Source organism: Camelus dromedarius, chromosome 15, assembly GCF_036321535.1.
Source record: "Camelus dromedarius isolate mCamDro1 chromosome 15, mCamDro1.pat, whole genome shotgun sequence".
NCBI classification, from domain to species: domain Eukaryota; kingdom Metazoa; phylum Chordata; class Mammalia; order Artiodactyla; family Camelidae; genus Camelus; species Camelus dromedarius.
In genome coordinates this window covers 11,617,313-11,643,828 of record NC_087450.1, presented here as the reverse complement: position 1 = coordinate 11,643,828, position 26,516 = coordinate 11,617,313, and the positions used below count along the sequence as shown (strand labels likewise).

At 34.4% G+C, this 26,516-nt stretch overlaps 1 protein-coding gene across 3 annotated transcripts in view; it reads right to left on the bottom strand.

Annotated features, from left to right (window-relative positions):
* EXOC6B (exocyst complex component 6B) overlaps positions 1 to 26,516 on the bottom strand; it is a 568,031-nt gene that overhangs the window by 215,509 nt on the left and 326,006 nt on the right. For all 3 annotated transcript variants that reach the window (XM_064494396.1, XM_010994663.3, XM_064494397.1), the window contains 6 exons: positions 24,998 to 25,069; positions 24,221 to 24,318; positions 22,534 to 22,639; positions 21,370 to 21,479; positions 10,251 to 10,362; positions 746 to 880 (listed from right to left, as the gene is read on the bottom strand). In XM_064494396.1, the coding sequence (XP_064350466.1) occupies positions 746 to 880; positions 10,251 to 10,362; positions 21,370 to 21,479; positions 22,534 to 22,639; positions 24,221 to 24,318; positions 24,998 to 25,069 (633 nt within the window). The remainder of the gene's footprint in view (positions 1 to 745; positions 881 to 10,250; positions 10,363 to 21,369; positions 21,480 to 22,533; positions 22,640 to 24,220; positions 24,319 to 24,997; positions 25,070 to 26,516) is intronic.

The window sequence follows — 26,516 nt, the reverse complement described above, 5'->3', positions numbered from 1 at the left end:
AAGGGTGACACAGATTTGTTTCAAAACTAAAATAAGCAAATAAAAACAAACAAAAAACCCCGCAAAACATTCACATTTGTCTTTATGTCAGAACGTACCATTTTAGTGTTTACGATGTTGTCCTGTTACTTTTTCTCCTTAATATTTATGTAAAACTCACATGGCAATATAAAGGAGTCTCCTAGGGCTCTTTAATATTAAGGCATTTATTCTCCAGAAACTTATCTGCTATCAATTCTTTTTTCACGTCATTTTTCCCATTTGAACCAACACTGGATCAAAACTAGTGCTGTAACCTTGTGGGATAATTATAAAATTGCTAACTACAATAGCAAGGGACAGAAATTCCTCCCTAAAAAGTAAGTTTAGAAAAGAAAAGAAAAAAAAAAAAAACTGGACACAGGACATAGAGAAGAGATGATGCTAAATAAAGCATTTTAACTGATGTTGATTTCCGCTACAACCACTATTATCTAGACCATACTTAAGAATTCTTGACTGCCAGATGGTCAACTGAAGAAATAGCCATTTTCATATGCAAAACATAAGGAAGATCAGTGGACACTGTTGTAGACATTTTTAGCTTAAATACCCCAAAATTAGCATTGGTATTTGTTTTCCTAAGGAAATAAGTACTTATTCTCAAGACTCTGTATGAATGGTCTTCTTGGGAGAAACAAAGCCATGTCAGGTAGAATGCCCAGCACACCAGAAGTAGTTCTACAGTCATGCAGGGACTTCTCACCTTAAAAGTTGTCGTGCCATAGAGCTTGGTGGTGTGGACTGTCTCTGGAAGCACATTAGTGATGTTGGTGATGAATTCTTCCAAGTACTTACAGGATTTCTCCAGGTGTGTTGTATTGATAATAATCTGGACAAGCTAGAAAACAGCAAGAACGTGTTAAGAGTCATTTGATTATTCACCCCAGGATGAATGGCTCAGTATGAATGTGCTGATACAAGAAAAACAAAAGGTATGGCGACAGAGGCCATCTGTACCCTGCAAAGCGTATGTTAAAGTACTTCCTCTATGAAGCCTTTGTTGACTTTCTAAAGCATCTTGTATTTCTCACTACTATAGGAGTAACTGTCATTATTTTAAACTAGTTTCCTTCTATACCAAACAAATAAATAAAAATTTTAAAAAAAGACTAGACTAAGATCAAAGACTGAAGGTGTTTAGCATAGTCCCTGGCAATAAATAATTGCCAAATGAGTGAAATAAATAAACTCACTAAAGGAACAAGAATGACTGAAATGGCACAATGAAGTTTCAAAATTAGGCATCAAAAACAGAGAAAAGTTGGAATAGATTATAGTATATTAACAAACTACATTAGTTTATGGAAGAAAGAACATGAGCACTGAAGTCAGAGAAACTAGGGATTAAGTACTGAAAAATTATTGATATTGAGAAAGATTCTTCACTTTTCTAAGCCTGTTTATTTACCTATAAAATGTTAGTAATAATTTCTTCGACACAGAGTTACTGTGAAGATTAAGTATTCTTTTGTTAATACAATTTTCCTTTTCTTACAGAAGAGACCCTTAAAGACAGTCTGGTACAACGCAAAGTCATCTATAAATTACCCTGAGAGAAGAATGAGGAAGAAACTATTATTGTCTGTAGAGAATTAAAGTTTGTAAAGCACTTCATAGTTTATTTTCTTACACTATCTTCCCAGCAACCTAAAGAAGTAAGTGGGCATAATCATTCTTTCCATTCTGCTGTAAGAGAAACAAAAATGAGGCTTTTTTTTTTTAGATCACATAACATAAAAAGCAGGATTCAGATCTGAGTCATCTACCTTCAAATTATGGACTCATCTAAATGACTTCTGACAGTGTCTTTGGCATAAGCAAAGATGGCAGCCGTGGAATGCTGCGTGTCTATGTAAATTAAGCAGAATTATCAGATTCACGGTCTGCCACCAACTAGACTTCTCTATGCTTTGATTCTACTCTTTACAAACATTAAATTAAATTTTAAAAGGAGTGATACTTACTACTTATTTCAACTATAAAAGCTATTCATACTCCCAAGTCTAAAAGAAATATAAAGAAAAAAATGTAATGGAACCCATTTTTGTCTTTCTTTTCTGCATCTTTATCTCTTCATTTCCACAAGAATACATCTAGTGATGGGGCTGTGGCAGGTAGGGGGAGTTTTGGTGTATAAGGCTATGGATGAACTCAAGCCTTCCTTTAGTCCAGTGAGATAGTAAGCCAGGGGAGAGCAGGTAGACACAAGGGAGAAATTGGAATTGAAGATGAAGAAAAGTACTATACGTTTTCATAATCAAATGATATTTCAAAACAATGTTTAAAAGATGGAATTATGTTTCAGTAGAAGTCACTGCATTATACTGTGGAACATTAAACAAAAATATTAGTAGGACTATAATCAGAAAGTGCATTCTTATCTCAACAGCACCCAGCACAGCACTAAACACACAGTTCACTCTTTTAAAAGAATGTCAGTTGGTAACGACAATACTTTAGAAATGGATTGGAGTAAAGACAAAGGTAACATCAACCCCCTTAAGGATCAGTCAGAAGATCTGAGGAAAACAGCTACTTTTGAAACATGATGACAAAGGTCAAAGATCCAGGATGCAGTTCCAGCAAAGATGAAAAGTCAGGGCAACAACAAGGCTAAATCTCTGTATTATTCCCCACAACTCATCACACAAGTTCATATTCATGACAAGGCCCTTTCCATTCATTCAACAGTTTGAATTTGGAGACTCAGAGTTTTGGACACAGATACTGTCTCCCATAAAATTACCCCCAAACATCAGACTTTTATCTTTAGAATGCTTTAGGAAAAAATCCACCCCAAAAAGCAATTTCTCACTTCTTCCTTTCAACATGTTTCTTCTTCAGAGGAGGACTAAAATCATATAAAAAATTTAAACTGTCTACATTAAATCACTCTTCTTCATGAGTAGGAAGGTGGCCAATGGCAAAGTTGTCTCGATACGGAACTCAGAAAAGTAAGAGAGTTAACTTGGAGAACTGAAAAATTTCTATTTAAAAATCAGCATTACCTACAGGGAACACATTCTACCTATCAAAAGAAATCCTAATAATAAGGAGGAATCATGTCATGTTATAGAAATAAAAAAACAGTGGCAGTCAAAGAGAAAATTGTCGTGTTTTGCAGGATATTGGCAGTTAAAAAAAAAAGGAGGCGGCTTCACTGGGCACAGTAGTAATTTCCCATGACTTTTTAAAGATCTGTCAACACAAAAGATCACCATGAATTACATCAATTGGCTGTCAGTCACTTTTGAAATGTTTCATTGCTGAGCATAGAATAGACTATTAAAACACTCTAGGATTACTGTAGATACCATGTCATTTTCAAAAGGAATATTGTCTGTTAATGAGGTCTAAGTGATCTCTACTCCTGAATGACAGCTAACCAAAATCCTTACAAGGGCATTTACAAATGTGAAGCCACATGCTTTGGGGATAATTTTGAACTTAAGGATGAAATGAAGCAATTTCAGATATCAACTTCCATCAGAGTTTGAGCTCCTTTGATATTTTTAACCCCTACTTCCCACTCTCTTACAAAAATATATCAATGCAGCAACCCAAACTGTATTTATTTTTTCAAGGACATGGAGCTAACAACATACTAAGATATTGGTTATGTCCTATATAAAGTGAGGTTCGATGAGAATGGTTCAAAAAAAGAAAACACTATAAAGCAAACACCTCTCACAACTAAATGGCGGAAGTCATTTAAGTTAAAAACCATTAAGAAGCGGAACTTTTTTCTGTCTCTCTTTCCTGGTATCAGAGAGAATCTAATGGGGAAGGCACAGATTAGGCTGCAGAAGTCATTTCTTTTCCAACCCTGCTTCAAACATGGTAGCAGAGTCTGATCAATGATCACAGATAGATGTTTATATTCTTGACAAGCTCCAGAAAAGAAAATGTCTTCAACAGTTCAAAACTAAGCCCTAAACTCCAAGAAGAGGAGTCAATTTCCAATTAAAAATTACTCCTAGGGTATACACATCTACTTATATTAGCATCAGTATTATCTTGTTTCCCAAAGCAAAGAATTCAGTATACTCAAGCTCCAAGTGGTCTAATCCAAACCAGGAACATAACACCTCGCCACACCACCAGTTCCTCTCAGCTGTTGATCTGCAAGAACTAAATAGCAGCCTCGGCTCTCATTCACAAAAATAAGCTATCCCTAATATCAAGGAATTTTATCTTCATTTTACCCCAGCAAGGTATGTCAACTACTCATTTTATACCATTTCCAAGGCAAATCCCTAAAATACTAAAATATTTGGAATTACTGGTTCCAAATTCAAAGGTATAATACAAAGCTTATATGTGACAAGACATATGTATAAAATGTTTTAACATAATATTAGCAATATTATTGCTGTTAACAACAGGGGATGTAGACAAATGGTATGTGGGAAATAAGTAACCCAGGACAGAGCCATAACGTCATCAATCTAGACTATGTTAAAAATAAAGGGTGAATGCAAAGCATTGGCCATTTATTCAGATCATAATCATACAAATATAAATATTCAATATGCTGTTACTAACAGGACCTCTGAATTTCTTTAATGTTACCATAAGAACCTGCCTATCTACTTCCTTTCTTCTCTCTTTCATTAATTAAGAACTCCCACGTGCCAAGAAACTGGGATACTAATGTCTACAATTATACACAAGACAAAGTCCATGGCCTCATGGAGATTACGGTAAACACATACAATATATAAACACATAGTATAATGTCAGATGGTAATGAGCACTGCAAATAGAAGGGAGGGTAAGGAGTTACATGGTGACGGTAGATCTGAGCTATTTTGAGATAGGTCTCCTTAAGGAAATAACACTTGAGTAGGGAGGGGCTTAAATAATGTGAAGATTATGAATGAAAAATATTACCAGCCACATTAATAAACAAAGAAAGCTGTGTCCATCAAGTTATCACCTGTTATGGCCACCCTCTACCCACTACCTCTACCCCTCCACCTCCCCGAGAGTGAGCAGAGGAAACTCAGGATGCAGACAAGCAGGCAGCCCAGCCTCTGCAGCTACTACCAATGGTCCCCACTGAGGGATCTCAAGGTGGGAAAGAACAAGATACTGGCCCAAGATAGCTACGTGCATATCAGAGGAATGATTTCAATGAGCCCAGACCTTTGCACCTTCCCGTAGATAAAAAAAGCACTAAGTTCCTTAACTTGAGATATCTGGCTTTCTTTAACTAACAGTAATCTTTTGATGAATTGACTATGTGGTCTTTGTTACAAAAAAACCCTCCTATATATCCTGGCTTCTCCCTTGCCTGGGTGGAACAGTCTCTTAGAGCAATCTGAGAGGCTGCGTCCCAGGCTTGAGTCCTCAGTTTTGTCCACTGAATAAAACATAACTCTCAACTTTTAGGTTGTGCATTTTATTTCAGTCGACAAGGTGTATTTCTATCATCTGTAATAAATTCTTTTTAGTCCAATTTATAGCTTAAGCTTTTCTATCAATACATTCTTCACAAAGAAGCACAGTGTCTTTTGATTCATCTTAAAACCTTCTTTCAAATTTAACTAATTCTCTGATATTCTGAGATTAATAAATTGGTGGTTTATTTCCTTTCTCCCCAGGATACTGATGATTTTAAATTAGTGTGGTGCAAAAGCAAAGGTTTAGAACAAAGAAGTCTTATTTCTAAACTTACTTCAAATCTTATTTTTAAAAGAAAATCGAAACTTATCTCAAATCTTATTTCCAAATTACTTGCTGGCTGGGTGGCCTTAAGCAAAGTTACTACCTTTCATCACCTTCAAACTGAAATAATAACATCAACGTCATATCAAAGAAATAATAAATATATTACAAGTAATTAAACATAAATGTTAATACAAATAATAAAGTATTGAGTGTAAAATATACCAAATTCCTGGGAGCTATTTCATATCAATGTGTGGACTTACTACTTATGATGGCTTAAGAAAATGTATAAGCACGCTGGCTAGTCTCACTTTAATTCAGATCTACTAGCCAAAGTGGGCACTTAATGCTACGAAACAATCGCATTATTGAGCATGAACTAATCACTTTTCCACACACTCACAGATACCTTCTCTCCCCTTAAACCTCAGTGTTTGCTCTAGATCTCACTTTAAGCTGAAGACTTTTCTTTCACTGGGAGAACTGAGCATTTGGAGACTGGCACCATAACATATATCCAAACACTGCCATCTGCATCCACATACTCTGATGCTCATCTGTTACCAGAGGTGAACCCTACGCTACCTAAAACCTATCCCTTTAATTGTGCATGAGATTCTAAACTCTGTCTCCTACTCAAGCATATTACTCCAGAGATTTCCCCATTTCTCCTACATCATCATCAACTTTTTGCAACTTATTACTCACTCTGATCAAAAATAACATGTTGTCACTCTTCCTATTAAAAAAAAAAAAAAAAGCAACTTTTAATCAATCTACTTCTCCCACCAGCTACCGCCTCATTTCTTTGCTTACCTTTGTAACAAAATTCCAAAAAATTAAAATTAAAAGACACTATGAACTCAACTACAAAACAGAAACAGACTCGCAGACACAGTACACAATCTCATGGTTACCGGGGTAAGGGAGTGGGAAGGGATAAATTTGGGAGTTTGAGATTTACAAATGTTAGCCACTATATGTAAAAATAGATTTTTTAAAAAGTTTCTTCTGTAGAGCACAGGGAACTATGTTCAATATCTTGTAATAATCATTAATGAAAAAAATGAAAACGAATATATGTATGTATATGCATGACTGGAACATTGTGTTGTACAAGAGAAACTAAAACATTGCAATTGACTGTACTTCAATAAAAAAAATTCCCTGAAAGAGTTGTCATATAATCACTGTCAGAAATTTCTCTATTTCTATTCTTTAACTTTTCTAATTTAAATAAACATATCATTAGGATAGTTCAAAAGAGTTGCAGAGTTCCCAAACACTCCACACCTCCACAGTATTCACCACCTTTCGTCACACTAGATGATTTACTTATTTATCTTGTCATTTATTATCTGTATTCTGCCACTAGAATGTAAGCAAGAATCTCTTTTGTTGTTATCACTTATCTATCCTTAAGACGTAAATCAGTGCCTGTCATACACTAGGCACTCAATAAATATTGTGAAGCTAATTTCAAAAATCATTTATCTTAAGATATCTTATTCTAACTTCTGACTTTTCTTAATTGAAACATCCATCTCTGTACTAGCCCTGACAACCACTGTTTACCTGCCTAGACCTTTTTCTTAATAACAGACAATGTGCATTGAGTATTTGCTATATATGCCAGGCACTACTCATAGCACTCTACAGGTTCATTTAATCTTCACAACAATCCTAGGGAATATATGCTATTATTATCACCATTTTAGATATAAATCCAAGGAATTTGCCCAAGAAAACGGTTATTAAGGGGAGAGCCAAAAACTGGAATCCAGGCAGTCTCCTTTAGAACATACACTCTTAAGTACTGCTCAACTGACCTTCCCCTCACAGACCTGGAAGAAGCAGCCATAGGAAAACAGCTGCACCTGCTGACTGAACTAGAGAGCGTCACTTAACATCTGAGAACACAAGGCATTCACGTTACAGCAGGTGTGAGAACTGAAAGGGAATGCTGGACTGGCTCAACATGGGAAAGTGAAGGAGCCATGGGAAAAGCCTGGGAGCCAGGATACAGAGAGCACATGGAGAGAAAAAAATAATAAGAGATGAGATACCATACAGCCTCAAAACATGACAGGCAGACAGACAGACATTGGCTTGTAGGAACTTCTAAGCACTAAAAATATCGTCTGGCAACCTGAAATAGGATTCTGTGGGTTCTGACCGCTTATACTACTGCTATCATTTGAGTGGATGTCTGCTCCCTGTTAACTAGAAACACTTCCATGTTACTATGGACCTCCTGTAAAAATCTCTACCTTCATTATGATGAAATAACTAAAACAATATGGAAAGCAGTACATTAAAGTAAAAGTGAGTAAGTATGGGAAAAAAATAACCCAAACTTAAGTCTCATTTCTATCACTCTGCTAGCTTAGGCATTTTTGTTTAACTTTAACTATGCCTTCTATAAAATGGGAATAATAACATACGCACAGCCTGCTTCAAATGCTACTGTACTTAATGAGGTGATATTTGTGAATGGACTTTGAAGAATATAGATTGTTCCACAAACGTTGATAATTCCACATGTGAAATCACTTCAGTTACCTATAAAGAATGATATAATGTCTTCTCTTTCATGAGAGGTGGAAAATAGTTATCAAAGATTTACTGGTTGGTGATGAAAAAAAATCGCTGATTATGTGTCTATACAGATACACACCACCATAATAGCCATAGCAAATAAATGTGTGTGGGTGTTCATTCATTCATATGCAAAGATTTTGATAATGAAAGTACATTTGCCTAAAAAGATCTGGTGATTTAGAAATAACATTTAGCATTCACTGAAATGGTGCCAGGAATTCTTTGATAAGCTCTTACTGCTTCTTCCTATCTGTACCTCATCTGTACAGTGCCCTTGAAAAGGACAAGGGGGTCAGAAAAAAGGAAGAACTGAGGAGTCAGATCTTCTCCCAAGATGCCACAGTAAATGAGTACCACACCTAAAATCCAGAATCTTCTGAGGCTAAAGCTGTTTCCATCACACCATGTCTCTGATATGCTACTTGTTTTAAGTGGCTTTTTTTTTTTGGTACACCTGAAACTACACAATACTGCAAGTCAACATCAACAGAAAATAAATAAACTAAATACCAAGGTTTTTTAAGAGACTGCTAAATCAAATGGAGTAAGAAGAATAATAACAAGAGTTATAATACAGAAGTAGTACACAAAATAAATAGTAGCAAATTCCCTGTCCTACTTGGAACTCAGAAAAGGAGAACAGTATCTATTCTAACAAAAGCAGGAGGACTTCCGAATTTTCACTCCAACTTTCCCTTTTTTTGTAGTGTTCCTGATTACAAAAAGAAGTTAGCTTATTCTCACACACAAAAAGGCAATACCGAATATTTCTATACTAGGCAAGACAAAGGAAGCTCTGCAAAATGAGGGGGTGGTCCTAAATAATGTCAAATTACAATAATGTCAATTGTAAAAAAAAAAAAAAGTTTATTATAAGTAGAATTCAATCACTGCCAATGTTCTACATTATAATACAGTATTTTAAAATCTCAACACAGTGAAAGAAATAATCACTCCAAAATCAGAAGTAGATGCTCACCTGGCTTCCAGCTGTCTTTACCTATGGGTCAGTATCATTAACCACTTACTGCCTTTCATTACAGACCTTGACAATGGATATCTAAAAATGTCAGTTTTTCCTAGACCAACTGACTTTGAAATGACACTACCTCTATAGGCAAAACAGATGGCCAACAGCCTTGCCCTTTACCTGTGAAAAAAATTCCTCCAGGCTCTCACTTTTGGCCCCCTAATTTCCATAAAGTGGCAGGTTGAGGCTCCCACACAACCTGGGTTTCTAAGAGAAAGGAAACTTCACATCGTTCTAAATTTTAGGACTTCACGCCAATGCGCCAAATCTTCAGTTTGCCAAGATACCGTTCTCAACATATGTACGGTGTACCTCCACCTTTTGTGAGACTGTAGAAGCTTCCACAGAAACGTGACGTTTGCCTTTCTTTCAGGTTTCCTCAATCCCAAATCCCCAGGCTTACATGCTAATAAAGAAAAATTTACAATTCATACACTTGATGTATCTCAGAAACAAAATCTGAGTCTAACGCTAACCAAGGAGTCTGAGTGCCAATATCCTTGGTATCAATGACATGCTGGCAAAATGGGTGCCGTATGTTGTATCTGAACTGCCATTCATTTGGATACAGCCCTGATGTTGACTATATTCCCCAACCAACATTTCTTTTACTTAATCAGTGGCAGATAACACAAATTCAACCCAACCACTTCCAAAAGGAAAACCAGTTCAGCTAGTGAAAACAATGAGAGAAAAAAAGTGACCTTTCCAAAAAAATAATGGATTCCTCCAAGGTGAGGAAAGAAAAACACAAGGGATTTAGTTTGCAATTTCACCAATGAGTCCATCAAGGGAGAACACGATAGACCACACAGAAAGTTATAATCAATTCACACACAAGCCCTAGAGCTTAGGACATCTGCTCACATACTGCCTTAGCTGCCTCCAGTAAGAGCAGCTTTACCTCAGTAAGTCCAATATTCTTCCTTTTAATGACATTCTGCAGAGAGTTGCTCAGAGTCCTAGTTAGCAACAGGTTTGTAGATTTACGAATCATGTCATCAACTTCAGTTGAGCTGAAAAGGAAGTGTCAAGAGTCGGTCATACCAGGTAGGAGAACTATTTTGCATACAAACAAGGTGTCAGTGGCACTTGTAATAATAATAGTAATCGTAGCAGTAATAATGATCATCACCATCATAATGATAACAGCAGGAAATAACATTTATTGTATACCAGAAATTATTCTAAGTATTTTAATGTATCAAAATTCACTTACCCTTCACAATAACCACAGGAAGTAGTTTTTCTCATTATCTCTACTTCACAGATGAGGAAATACAGGCAAAGAGAAGTCAACTAGCTTGCTCAAGGTCACACAGTGAGTACACAGCAAAATAATAATAATAATAATAATAATAATAATAATAATAATAACAACAATAACAGATTTCAATAGAAGCAGTCCAGCTCTAAAGCCTGTAGCATTCAAACACATGGCTATACTGCCTCTTAGGGTAGATAAAGATTCTCTAATATAATTACACATCCTGAAACCATTATTTCTCCGATACTTCCAAGTTCCTTCAGAGATTAATATTTATAATTTTTCAACCTGATCTCTCAGTAGACTCCCTGCATAATTCGTTGATAAAAGTCCCTAAAAAAAGATATTTCTGCTCCAATATCATCATCTTTCATATAATGTCTACTTAGCTCTTATTCCAAAATAAAGGTTTCAAGCCAATATTGGTTTTTTTGGACTTGTTTTATTGAGGAATAGTTGATTTACAATATTTTATTACTTTCAGGTGCACAACATAATGAATCAAAAATTTTAAAGATTGTACTCCATTTAAAGTTATAAAATATTGGCTATATTCCCTGTGCTGCACAATATATCCTTGTAGCTTATTTATTTTATACATAGTAGTTTGTACCTCTTCATCACCTACCCCTATCTTGTCCCCATCCTTCATTCTCCCCACTGGTAACCACTGGTTTAATTAAACCAGTAGTTTAATTCTGCATAAATATTGTATAATCCTTACTATTCCAAAAGTGATCAATGATTCTATTCAGTAAAGGAAACTAGGCATAAAGAAATGATTCCAAAATTATCTTTATATGCAAAGTTAAAAAGTCTTGCAACCGACAAATGAAATTCTAGGCCTCCATATCCTTCATAAGCCCGTGAAAACATCATTCAAAATGGCTTTCTATAAAAGATATCCTTCTGAGACAAACATTTCTTCAATGATAAAGTTACCATTGTAATGATACTTCTTTATCAAGAAATAACTATAAATAAGGATTTATAAACAGTTCTTTTTCAATAATTTATTGTTTTGGGACAATGGCCACAAATTTCATCTCATGGATTTCTCTTCCTACAGAATAAAATCAGAAGTTTGGTATAGTCTGATTAAAAATCTTAAAATTCTAAATATATATAAGCAAACTACATTGCCATGCTACATGGAAGAGAAAAATATTTGAAATAAGACTACAGAATGCAAGGAATTCAGATAGGAAATTCAGTTAGGAAAAAAAAAATATCAAAATATTTTTACAGAGTTCACATAAGGATATATTTAATTGACCAATAACCTCTGGTCCACTGTCACCTTTTCCAAAAATATTATTGAATTTAAATACATCTTTCCAAAAATATATAAGGTGCTGGGCATTGTCTTGGTGGAATATTGAAATTACAACGGGAAAGAAATAGTCGTAGTTCCCACCTTCATATATTGAACTCATAATTATACGGTATGATTAACACAAATGCCCAAAATAATCTGGCGCGCCTGATATTAATCACTCTTATGGCATCTACACTTATTATATAACTCTACTGTGCTTTAAGGAGATCTCACAGAGGTTTCACTCTTGGATATGATGTAGAAGATCAAGAAACACTATCACATCTGTTGATGGACATTTAGGCTGTTTCCATGTCTTGGCTATTGTAAATAGTGGTGCTATGAACATTGGGGTGCAAGTGTCATTTTGAAGTAGGGTTCCTTCTGGATGTTCATGTATAACTGAAAAATTGTGTTCTACACTGGAATTTGACACCACATTGTAAAATGATTATAACTCAATAAAAAATGTTAAAAAAAAAAGAAAAAGAAACACTATCACAACCTTCAAAACCATAAGAAAGCTAGGTCTAAGCTATAAGCTATATTTTCCTTTAATGTTAACAAAGTATAATGAACACAAAAAAATGTATAACTGAATTAAACTGCATACTAGGACAAGCCCTTGAAAGGTGAGCAAAGTGTAGCAGCCATTCTCGTATCTAAGGCCAACTGCCTCATCTGGGTACAGATAGATGAGGGAGTGAAACAGTCATAGGCCAAGAGGCTTTGGTAGGACGAAAAGAAATCAGCCAAACCTTTTACAGTGTGGGCAGCTATTACAGACTGGAATCTTGGAAGAGCCCCCAACCAAAAATAAATATACTGACACAATAATTCTCCCCCTCAGAAATCTGTCCCATTAAAAAAATGGTGGTAGTAGTGCAAGAAATCAGAGAGAAATCTTGCAAATTTTGCAAGGGGTTTCGGTTCAGCACTAAAAAGAACAGAGCTTCTTATCATGGTTAAGGAGGGAAACGTCCCCAAAAGTGAGGAGAGTGTATCAGCAAGGCCCAGGAACCAGCATGAAGGGGTGCGCACTAGCTGCATCTGGGACAATCTGAGAATCAAAATCAATAAGGCTGGTAAATGAATGACCCAGTTGAATGAAGAAAGAATCCATGAGTCTGATATAATGATAGGTAGACGACAGATAGATAGATAGTGGCAGACGGGCAAGGACTCCTTAACACAGAAGGCCAAGTAATACATACACAAGAAACTAAAAAGCATAAATTAATGATTATCAGAGAAAAAAACTGATTCAGGTAAGAATTGTTAATGAATACTATAAGGTGGAGAGAAGTGAGGGACATCTGATAACTAACAGAATAAATACACAGTCTCAAAGTATTTCAACACAAACACAAACATTACTTTTTACAGAAGAAAAAATGATGATGGTAACTATACAGAGAAAACAGATGACATCTTAACCATTTAATCAAAATTATTATAAATCATAAGGGCTTATAATACTATCCACACACAAATACAGAGAGACATACAAGGAGGGAGGGAGGAAGCAATAAAGCAAATATGGCAAATTTTCAAAAATTGGTTAATTTGGGAAAAGGGTATTCAGGTCATCATAACATTCTCAAGATTTGTCCTTAATGTTAAAATTACTTGAAAATACTATGTGAAAAAAAGAAGTAAAGGTTGTAAGTAATAGAAGACACAAATGCATACCAGAAAAGTTATGGCTATATTAATAGTAGGCAAAGTAGATATTAAGATTATTTTCATTTTTAACACAGATAAAGACGGACATTTCATAAAGTTAAAAGGATGGCTGTAACAAGATATAACAATCCTGTGTATGAACTTAAAAAGATATATTTAAAGTAAATGATTCAAAAAAGAAATAAATAAAGTAAATGATTCAAAACTTGAGAGAGCCAAAATGAGTAACAGACAAATCTACAATCATACTTGGACAATTTAACACTCCTCAGTAATTAACAGAAAAAGGAGACCCAAAAAAAGAAGGGTAAAGAAAATCTGTACAATACTATTAACAAACTTAATCTGTCAATTGGAGAATATTTCACTCAAAAAGTACAGAATACACATTCTATTCAAGCACATATGGAACACTGCTATAGTTGAATTTAAATTTACCATCTGAATAGATGTTCATATCCAAAACATATAAGGAACTAATACAACTCAATAACAAGATAAATATAAAACCATAGATAGATAGATAGGTAGGTAGGTAGGTAGGTAGATAGATAGATAGATAGATAGATAGATAGATAGATAGATAGATCTCCCAAATAAATAATGGGCAAAGGACCTGGAAACACATTTTTCCAAAAACGACACACAAATGACCAACAGGTGTGAAAAAATGCTTAACATCACTAATCATCAGACAAATTCAAATCAAAACCAGAAGGAGGTATTACCCTATTCCTGTCAGAATGGTTAGGAAAACACAAGAGATTAAAGTGTTGGCGAAGGTGTGGAGAAAAGGAAATGAAATCAGTATCTCAAAGAGATATTTATACTCCCATGTTCACTATGGCATTATTCACAACAGTCAAAATATGGATACAACCAAAATTTCTGTCAACAGATGAATGAATAAAGAAAAACTGATACACACACACACACAGTGGAATATCCCTCAGTTAAAAGAGAAGGAAACCTTGCTACCTGCAACGACGTGGATGAATATGGAGGAACTTACACTAAGTGAAATGAACCAGACACAGAAAAACAAGTATTATATGATCTCACTTATATGTAGAATTTTTAAAAATCAAACGCATAGTAACAGAGAATAGAATGGTAGTTACTAGGGGCTAAAAGCTGGGGGAAATGGGGCAATGATCATTGAAGAGTACAAACTTTCAGTTATAAGATGAGTAAGTTCTGAGGCTCTAACACACAATATAGTGAATATAGTTAATAATACTATATGGTATACTTGAAATTTGCTAAAAGAGTAAACCTTAAATGGTCTTATCACATACACAAACAAAGAAATGTTAACTATGTGAAGTGAGATATATTAATTAACTTAATTGTAGTAATCATTTCATAATATATACCTTAAATCATCACATTGTATGCCTTAAAAAAATCATGTTGTACAACCTAAAACATTTAATAAATCAGCAAAAAAGTTAACGAAAAAAGTTTTACAAATTAATTTTTATCATTCCCAAAGCTCTTTATTTTTTCATTTCTTTATTTGTCTATATTATTATTATATTATTATTACCCCTTTTGTATAAAGAATTTCCTTTTATTTCACATACTGCAGCTCTGCTGGCAACAGATCATCTCAGCTTTGGACTTGATAACAAAATTTCCTTTGCCATCATTTCTAAGAGTTATTTTGCTGCCTATGGAATTTGGGCTTGATTTGTTTTTTCCTCAGGGTATTCTAAGAATATCATTACATTTTCTCTGGTTTGCATTGTTTCTAAGGATAAGTCTGATGTAATTTTTAATATTATACCTGAATGTAATATCTTTTAATCAAAATTCCTTTCAAACTTTTCTCTTTATTTTTCATTTTCATGAATTTGAATACGATATGCTTAAGCATTTTCTCTGCTTGTTGCTGCTAATGTTTTGTTGTTTATGTTGATGGGGTTCTCAAAAAATGTGTCTCTGTTTTGACATGTCATTATTCTGAGAATATTCTCAGCCATTATCTCATAAAATATTTCTTCTTGCCTATTCTGTCTTCTTCTTGGAACCGCAATTAAACTGTTTGAAATTTCCCCAGAGATCTTGCATACTTCATTTTATTTCTTTCACCCTTTTTTCTCATTATGTGTCAATTTGGGTAACTTCTATTGACCTATCTTCAAGTTCACTGAATCCATATCTCAGCTGTCTCAAGTCTACTATTCAAAGGAATTCTTACCTCTAAAACTGTTTCTCATTTCAAGTATTTCCACTTGACTCCTTCCATCTGCCTGCTATAAATCCCTATCTGTTCATGCATGTGATACTTTTAAGTCTCTAACTGACGGTTTTATCATCTGGGTCATCTTTTGAGTCTGATTCTGTTGATTTCACTGTCCTCTGACAATGAGTTGCTGTTAATTGCTTTTTATGCAAAAAATGAAACACATGTGTCACATTTTTTATTGAAGGTTGGATATTGTAAGAAAAACAGTAGTGGCTGAGGTAACAGTACTCATATTTGGAAATGACCATCTCTCTCCTCATGTTGGGCCTTTAGTATAAGCAGGAGTTGAACTGGGTTTCAGTTCTATTGTTGCTATGGTTACTTACACCACTTCACAGATTTCAAATTTTTCTAATGACAGCATGGGCCTATGTGTGGGTGCTGGGGTCCCAGAGGGTTTTTCATAATGTTTCTGCACCATCCACATTTTTCGGCTATATCTGTGTGCCTACAGTACAGAACTGATCTCTCTCTCTCTCCATTCTTGCCCATCACCTAGGGGTAGATTGCTGCCTCTTGTCATCTACTTCTTACTAGACTATTAGTGGAAATCAAAGAACTTTCTCTGTTGTCCTGGACAGCTTCAGTTTAGGTAGATCCTGCTGCTAAGGGGCGGAGGTGCTCAAAATCAACGCCTTACCTTCTAATAGCAGCCAAACTCCACACTGTGTCTGCAGTATGCTCTCTGCCAGTATTAGCAGACCTCTAATAATACTGGTATATGATCCTAAGCCCAGGGCTGTTTTCTGCCCTTCTTCTAGGGATAAAAAGACTTTTTTTCTTCAATCCTCCCCACAGTGACAATGGATCTTTTCCTGTGCTCTGCAGAAAAACAGAGTTTGCTGCCTTTCACTCAAGTTTTTGGTCTGTATGAGTGAAAGGTACAAACCAGGAGGGTGGGGCTTCATGCCTTTCTCAAAGCAGTGGTTCATTCCCTCCTCCACACCTGTAAGGTCATTGATGGTTTTCTCTGATCTCTTACCCAGCTCTTAGTCTTTCTCATGAGCACCCAGTGGAGGTCCATGGGAAAGGACGTATGAATGAGTTAAATTCCTCCTGGATCTGGGACTCACAAATAGGGATTCTATACTAACATGTTAGCTCCAACTAAGATGTTAGTAATCCATTAAGACTTCAGTCAGTCTCCTCTTTCTCACCTGTCTGATAGCTATCCTTGCTCTGCCACAGGTGAGGGAGTCTGTGTGTCCTGTCACTCTCTCCTGAGAGGGGCCAGTCTCAACTTGGATTCCCAGGTACTTGGTCACCCTGTAACTTCAGCACTCTGATGGGTTCCAGAAAAGGTTTCATTCTGTAGTTTATCTTGTTTGTTAGGGAGGAAGCAATATTCTTTCTAGCTTTCTACATTGTAGACCAAAGCGGAAGTATCTCATAGCAATTTTGCTTTAAAATAAAAAAGGGCTGTACATACATTCACATAGAAGAAAGACTGAAAGAAAAGAAATTCCCCTATATAAAGACTAGCTATTAATGTGGTAAAGTTTTAGGTCATTTAAGTTTTTCTTTTTTTGTGCTATTCTATATCTCCCAAATTCTTTACAGATATCAAATTTTATAACTTAAAAAAAGACCTGTGTGTATATATACATATGCATGTATGCTATTAAGTCAAGTGCAAATAGTAGGATATTATTTTACCAAAGAAATGCCATTTATTTGCTCTTTTTAAAAAGAACTTTCAAAGAAAAAGAGTTTTGTGTCCTCAGAATTCATACAATTACATATTTTTCAATATTTGTAATCCTTTTCAGCAACTGCTGTTCAATGTAAAAGAGAAAATTCTTGCTAGGAAAAAAATGAAAGTTTGATTTAAGAGAAAAATACCCATAAAGCTTCAAGAAAATCTCAATACAGCTGTTTTTCTTATTTTGAGAGCCTCGTGTTTAAGGGAGCTAATTGTTTTTATACATATCATGTCTCATATCCCTTATTACAACCTCTACAATGACAGCTATGATTGCCAAAGTGATCTCTGTCACTCCAGGTTATAATGCAAATGTAGCCCATGGAAATAAGGTCAATGGCAACTAAAGGGTAAAAGGTAACTATAAATCTCCACCACCCCCAACAAATTGAATATTTATTTTAATTGTCAACGTCAAACCTATCAAAGGCAGTTTTCAGGCAAAAACTTAATATATCAAGCAATAAAAAGAATTCTGAACAATTTACTCACATTATCCCTTAACCATATTACGTTTCCTACAAAAGAGGATAGAAAAATCACTATGCAATTAACTTGTAGTAATTTACATACTGTAACATACCTAACAGTACCCAGAGACCATTCGCTGGTAACACGTCATTTGATGGTGGCCATTTGAAGGGTTAAAAAAGTTTTGGTTTATAACTTCCAAAGATAATCTCATTTCAGAGAGAATGTTTCTATCAACCTCATTTTCAATAAACAGAATAAATTAATTGTACAAATCTCATGTTTCATTTTTCACTTTGAAAGAATTTCTATCAAACAAGTTACCCAAACTATTTTCCAAATGTTTATTTTCAGAGTTGCCTAGCATACCATACATTCCATTCACTTTTTCTTCCTTCTTTTCTTTTCTTTTCTTCCTTCTTTCCTTCTTTCTCTTTTTCTTTCTTTCTTTCTTCTTTCTCTTTTTTTTCTTTATTTCTCTTTCTTTCTTTTTTCTTCCTTTCTTTCTCTTTCTTTCATTTCTCCTTTTTTAATGTACTAAGCTGTGTGCAGAGGATATTGTGCTGAACAAAACTTAAAATGTTTCTACCCTTCAAAGGACCTTTACTTAAATCCTCAATTTGTCTCAGATCTGATTCCTACGCTGTTCCTGTGTATTTCCATCATAACACTTGTTCAGTTCCTCAATTAGATTAGGTACTCTTTGAAGACATGGACCATATTTTCAGCATCTTAATTGTCCTTATGCCAAGCACTATCTGACAAATAATAGATTACACATAATATATGGTGAATCAATCAATCAATCAATCAACAAAGAAGCCTATAGTCTAGCACACACACAGAAACACAAAGATACAAAAAAAGCAATAAAATCTAAGATGAGCTGTGATGATAGTATTCACAGGTACAGAAGTAGCACAAAGGAGTCAGTAGATCAACTCCATCAGGGACGGAAGTGCTCAAAAAGGAATCAGCACATAATGTTTAAACTGAACCTTCAAGGATGGTTAGAAGTGAGTCACGAGGTTCAGGAAAGAAGAAATAATTTTGTTTTATTTGTTTTTATTAAAGTATAGTTGGTTTACAATGTTGTATCAATTTCTGGTGTACAGCATAGTGTTTCAGTTACATACAAACACACATTTATATGTATATACACACACATACCTTAGAAGAAATAATTTCAAACACAGAGAGGGTCAAGAACAAAGTCAGAGAAATATAAAATAGCATGTTATGATCATAAAACAGCAAATAGATTGATATGACTGAAGCACTGGATGACAGGGAAATTATCCTGGGATATGAATCTGGAAAAAGCACAGGGAGACTAGGTCAAGGGAAGAGGGAGGAGGCAGACAGACAAATGCATCAGGCTTCAGTATGAACTTTATCCTATATGCTGTAAGGAATCCCTGAAAAGGTGAGAAGAAATTTAAATGATAACATTCGATTTTTAGAAAAATTACTCTAGAGGACATACAAAATAGAACGAGGAGAAAGAAAGGATTGATGGTTGGGAAAGTAGTTAGAGGTGGAGGAACAATTAAGAGACTACTTAAATAGTCCAAGACAAATACGACTACATCAATTAAAGCAGCTATACTGGGAAGAGAAAATTTTAAAGGAAAAAAAAAAAAACCCTGAAAAAAAGAATCAAAATAATTTTGTTTATTATTTGTAAACAATATAATTAAACTTAGAGAGGCTCATTTACAAACGAACACTGCCGTCATTTGTTAAATGGGAATAATCAGTACTTACCACAAAGAAATAGTATGACAGCTACCTGAGAATGCATGTAAAACAGGGATGTAATAATATGAGCCAAAAAATAAGATTTATAAACATGGCAGAAATTGTTTTGTTGATCCTGATGTTGATTAGATTTGAATTTTGGCTTTAAAACTTAACTCCTTGTGAGACCTTGATGAAGTTACTTAATCTCTCTTTGCCTCACTTTCCTCCTCTATAAAAATGGAGTATGCTTCCTAGTATCTTATAAATAAGTATTACTTTGAGTTTTATAGGTGTAATAACATATTTGTAAAGGGTTTATAAAATTTAGTCCAATGTCTGAAACCTGTTTTTAAGAAAAATAGCTATTAATAGAAATAGGAGTTGAAAACAATTCTCAGATTTCTAATTTGGGTGAATGTAACCATTCATTGAGAAGAGGAGGTTCTTTTAGAAAACCAGTCATGGTAGCTATGAATCTCCCACAGATCCTTTAAGATGAATTAAATGTTCTTCTTGGCATTTTTGAAAGCACACTCTACATATTACAACAGTTACTATGGTATATTTTAACTGTCTATTTTCAAGTCTATTATCCCACTGTGTCCTTTTTTAAAATTTTTTATTGATTTATAATCATTGGACAATGTTGTGTCAAATTCCAGTGTAGAGCACAATTTTTCAGTCATACATGAACATATATATATATTCATTGTCACATTTTTTTCTCTGTGAGCTACCATGAGATCTTGTGTGTATTTCCCTGTGCTATACAGTATAATCTTGTTTATCTATTCTACAATTTTGAAATCCCATCTATCCCTTCCCGCCCTCTGCCCCCTTGGCAACCACAAGTTTGTATTCTATGTCTATGAGTCTATTTCTGTTTTGTATTTATGCTTTGTTTTTTTGTTTTTGTTTTTGTTTTTGTCTTTTTTTAGATTCCACATATGAGCGATCTGATATGGTATTTTTCTTTCTCTTTCTGGCTAACTTCACTTAGAATGACATTCTCCAGGAGCACCCATGTTGCTGCAAATGGCGTTATGTTGTCGGTTTTTATGGCTGAGTAGTATTCCATTAATTCTGCAACCCCAAAAAGCAGGATGTATCTGGTACATAAATAGGCTCAATATATGCTAGTTAAATAATTAAACTTAAATTAAAGGAGATATGGAGTCCTTTAATAAGTCCACAGAATATTTGGAAAAAGGGTATTTCCAAAGGATTTTACCTGCTACTGTACTACTGTACTGACCTCACAATTTCATCAAATAGAATGCAAAAGCTAGTATATTATACCATTATTTTTTAGTAATTCTCACTAATAGAAAGTGTTGAAATGCAAATTTATAAAGAAAATAGTAGAGAATAAGGTAAGTAATATAAACAAAAACAAATTATTCAAGAGTTTTCAACTTTCCCTTTCACCATGACTATATAAACAAACCAGCGCTGTACTGAGAAAGGCTAGTATTAAGACTCTCAAAATTAGAGCTGAAGGGAATGTAAAAAGTATTCTAGAATATTTATGTATATAAAGTCATACTCTTAATATCTGTTGCATTTCCATTGTTTCATACTATACCTTAGGTGAAGATCTTCTGAAAACTTCAGACAGGCATAGATAAATTCTTTAATTTGGTTGTAAACTTTTGGCACAAATTCAGAGAATGGAAACTTTTTTGGAAATGGTTGCTGTAAAGGCAAAAATTAATGAAAACAAGTCACAAATCAGCATACAATGAAAATACTTAAAAATTAATTAAAACACAAAAGAAATCTTCTTCCATGTTGTGAACTGTGTGCCAAACAACCTAGAATTTTTTTGTTTTGTTTTGTTTTGTTTTATCTTTTTTTTGAGGGTGTGGGGGGATTAGTTTTTTGTTTGTTTGTTTGTTTGTTTTAATGGAGATACTAGGATTGCACCCAGGACCTTGTGCATGCTAAGCAGGCACTCTACCACTGGGCTATACTCTCCTTCCAATCCTGGCTTTTTTTTTTTTCTTAAAGAAAAAACCCTCAAATTTTAGAAAATATTTCTGAAAGTTTCCTGACTCTTAAAAGAATAATTTATAAATTAAACAATAATTCCCATGTCCTCCAAAACCTCAAAGGATAAATAAATTGTGGTACATAGTCAACAATAAAAAGGAATGAACTATTGATATATACAACAACTTGCATGAATCTCAAAAGTATTATGTTGAGTGAGAGCAGCCAGTCTCAAAAGGTTGCATACTGTGTGATTCCATTTATAAGGCATTCTAGAAAAGGCAAAAGTAGATGGAGAGCAACCAGACTGGTGGCTGCCAAAGGCTGGGGGTTAGGGGAGTGATGGATTAAGAAGGTGTGGCATGAGGGAATTTTTTGGAATAATGGAACTGTTCTGTATCATTATTGTGGTAGTACATACAAGACTCAAGGCACTGTCAAAACCAATAGAATTTTATAGCATGAAGGATATATTTCACTGTATATTTTGAGGAGAAAATATCCTAACAGTATAATAAAAGCAAGTATTTCAAAGTAGAAGTCAAAGTGGAACACTCCCAGCAGTGCTCCAAACACTTCAGAGGTGACAGGACTCCAAAACAGGAACTCCTATTCGTCTAAGTCCCAAAATCATCCTTTGAAAATGTTCTGGAGTTCTAATCCACTGAGTGAGAAGTAATGCATTTGATGAGACTGACACTAGGAAACGCTGCAGAGGATGCCAGATAAGAGGAGTTTATTTTAAAGTACTCCTTACCTTTTCTAGCTCTGTATCTTGGAATGGGAATTGTCCCACCACCTTCTTATACATCTCTTCGCTTGTTACTGGTATAGGACTGTAGTTGTCAGAATCAAGTATGTTTCTATAAAGAAAATAAAAGAAGGAAGGGAGGGAGAGAGGAAAGAATGGGGGGGGGTTAATCACTACGGTGATCACAAGTAATTTCAGGTGAATTTCAATGGTTGTATACATACCACAACCCAAAATAAACATTTCCCAGCCCCTATTCTATTCTTTTTGCAATGCAGCTATCTGAATTCGGGTAAGGACATCTTTAAAAGAAGACGAAGAAAATTACATTCTGAAACAAATGGAACACAATAATAAACATGACCTCACAATGTTTTAGGTTTACAGGTCAGAGAGAAAATTTTAGGCAACATGTTGAAGGCTTAAGGCAAACAATAAAAGAATGTAGCCCTGGAGAAGGGAAAGAGGTTTTATTTGCTCTGTTTCAAAAAATTAAATATATTTGATTATGTTCTTTAATCCTATAATAGATCTTCTATTTTAACTTTCAAAACTGGCAGATGAGGAAAAGCAAGTTCTATAATAAATTCAAATTATGTTCCTTTACTTCATCTACTGCTCTATAATAAGGATGACTTTTTTTTTTCATCCATTCGGTCTGACTCCTTAACTAGACTAGAGGTTCTCTAAAAACAGAGACCATACTACCAAAATCAAAACAGAAATTTACTGAAGGCATCAGATCAGTTGCTCTTAAGACCTTGGATACATCATGTTGCTAATTTTCAAGAGATAAACTTCCCCTAAATAAAATTATATCATTAATAAACCTGTTTTTTAGAAATACAAATGTTTATTATATTAATATTCAAATGAGATGCACTACACAATTATCAGTGATATGTTCATAAACTGTGAAGAGTAAGACTAAAGGGAAAATGTAATATCTTAAAGCTATAAGAATTTGAAAGCAGGGTAAGCTGATCTGGGGAAAAGGTCTTGCAGTAGGCAGGAAGATCACTAAGTAAAGCAGTAAAGGTTTAAAAGGAGAAGAAACAAGTCAGTTGACGTGGGGTGTGTGCCAGGAAAACAGTCCAAGGAGACATTTGTAAGTGGAGGTGTGATACAGTAACTTTCTTATTGTTGTATGCATGCTGCAGTAACTGTTTAAATAGCATGCTTCAAACATGAGATTGTAACAGGTCTCTTCTCTGGGTGCGGAGAAGAAAGAAGATGAATCACATAAGTGAATCTTCCAAAAAGGTTGCCAAAAAGCTAAATTACTCAAAAGCCACTATGTTAAAAGTGAGCCATAGACTAAGCATGATCCTCTAAGAGAAAAAAGAAAAAAAAAAAAAACCAGATTAAGAAGCACAACAAGATCTGGATGGTATGAACCAAGTTTCTGACATTTATTCAAGGAAACAGAAAAGCGAAAATGGGATATGGGGACTCCCCACACAGTAGACACTAATACACTAAGGCTGGGTATCTTGAGAATTTTATTTGGGACATCAATACAATTTACTTGAATTCTCAGTTATAACCTGGATCACAGCTAGAAAATATAAGCCACATATACTTGCTGCTTATTACATCTGAAAAATCTTCTGTATAAACACGTGTGTACACACATACACAAATACACGTGCTCACGCAACACACACACACACGACTAAAGATCATTTCTCACCTGAAAATACCTGCCCACTTCTTTAGCAAAGTTTCACTATACTGATCTCTGATTTCTAACAGCATGTCAAAAAGCTGGTTTACAGGGAAACCATACACCTGAAACAAAATAAGAAAACAGCTTCATTTTATAAGGTGACTTTTTCAAGCAACATGAGAGAGATTAGGCACTGAAAGATTTTTTTATTCTTTGGCCAACCAAAGGGGACTCTTTTATTCCTCCCTAAGAAACAGTGTTTACTTTTAAGAATTAAAAGATACAATACCATATCTAAGCCAGTCAGAAAAGAATTAAATGAACATTAAAATTAATATATACTGGGTATAACTGTCAGCTAAGTTTTCCCTACAACTCCTTCTGTAACTCTTAGCAACCTTCAGAAGTAGGGAGAGAAAATGAAAACTACCAGTCTCACCCACTTCCAATGCTATTGTATTGGCTATAGTATGTGGTTCAAGTCAATAATCATTATTCAAAATGGTAGTCAAGAAACTCCAAAATCACTCAGGCAATGTATCTGAATTAAGGATATTCTGAAGAACTAACATAGTGAGTTCAATTAATTGATTAGCTTTGAGAACACAACAGGGGGATGAGAACTATTTATGGGAACGTGAATGGTCAAGGTGATGACCAGGAAATGCTACACAGATAAAAAGATGCAGCTCTAGGAAAAGAAAAAACACAACTACAAACTAAAGGTGCTTACTCAAGCTTAGAAAGACAATGAGAAGATTAAGAGCTGATAAAAAGCTCATCTAGATAGAAGTCACAGACCTGAAGTGTGTCCGCAAAAAGCACAATGAGGTTCTTCAAATCTAACACGAGGTTTGGATCAGAGCAGTAAGACTAAAGGAAATAAAAGACAATGAAGGAAAACATCTTAATTATTAAAAATAAAATACAGTTTTGATTTACCTACTTATTTAATGCTTCACCTGGTAAAGAGTCTCTAGAAAAGGTCCAACCCTTTCCTGGTTTAAAGTAACAGAAAAGTCAACCAGGGAAGAGCTGAGGAAAGACTCAAGTAAGCCATGATCTATATTTTTGACACTTGAAAATTTAAAAACACAATTCTAAATAGCTGTTTGGTTAAAGAAGTAATCAAAATTGATATTGTAGATTATTTTAAAATGAACAATGAAATACTTCATATCAAAACTTATGAAACAGCTAAAACCATTTTCAAAATAAAAGTATATCTTTATATAAGAATATTAGAATACATAAAAGATTTAAAATTAAAAAACTGAGCACTCAACTCATGAAGTGAGGCAAAAAAAGCAAAAATAAACCATAAATAAGTGAGAGAAAAAACTGATAGAAAAGTAGAAATTAATGACATAGAGAAGACATAAAAGATCTGACCCATGATCAAAGTCTGGTTAACAATAAAATCAATAAAATGGATAAATCATAGGCAAGTCTGATTAAACAACAAAGACAAAACTAAACAATACAAAGAATCCAAAATAAAATACAGAGGAAAATAAAAAATACAGAGCAAACAAAAATACAGAGGAAAATAAAAATTACAAATAAAATCCACGTACAATCTCTTATCAACAAATTTGAAAATCGAAGTGATATGGAAGAAAGCTTCTGTGGGTAACATACAAAAATGTATATGTCATTGTTTTTCAGCGATTTTGATATTCAAATTCTCTTAATTATTGGTTGGTAACTTACTCTCTACTTAACTCTCTCAGTTCCAGAAAGAGGCGTACTGAATTTTCCCACAATGGTGTGGCTCTTCCTAAGCTTCTCTTCCTATTAACAACAGCTTTTGTTTTTATACATATTGATGCTTGCATATCCGTAGAAAACAGGCTACTGATATTTTTGGTGGGTTAAAACTAATGTCAAGACAAAATGTTCCTCTCATCTCATTTAAATGTCTGCAACTTCAATTATATTTGCCTTGTGGAATATTGCCCTTTCTGTTTCTTTTGCTTTATTTTCAATTTTTCTGTAGAATCTTAAAGTATGTAACCAAAATGTAAAACTTTCTCTTTGACATTTCCCATGAAAGCTGACATGTTTGGACCTATGCTAGCCATTTTAAGTTTTCTATTTTCAATGATTTCTTCCTTCTCTTTTTGTTTCCTTTCATATTTTTCAATGGATCAGTTTTTTCAAATTATCTTATACTGTTTATTATTAAGTCATATACTTTCTGCCCATTGTTTACTTTAATAAATATGAAGTCTTCATTCAAAAAGCATTTTAAACATTAAGCCTCTCCTTTTGTAGGAATTTTCAAAAGCATTAACCTTTACAAACAATCTAACAATCA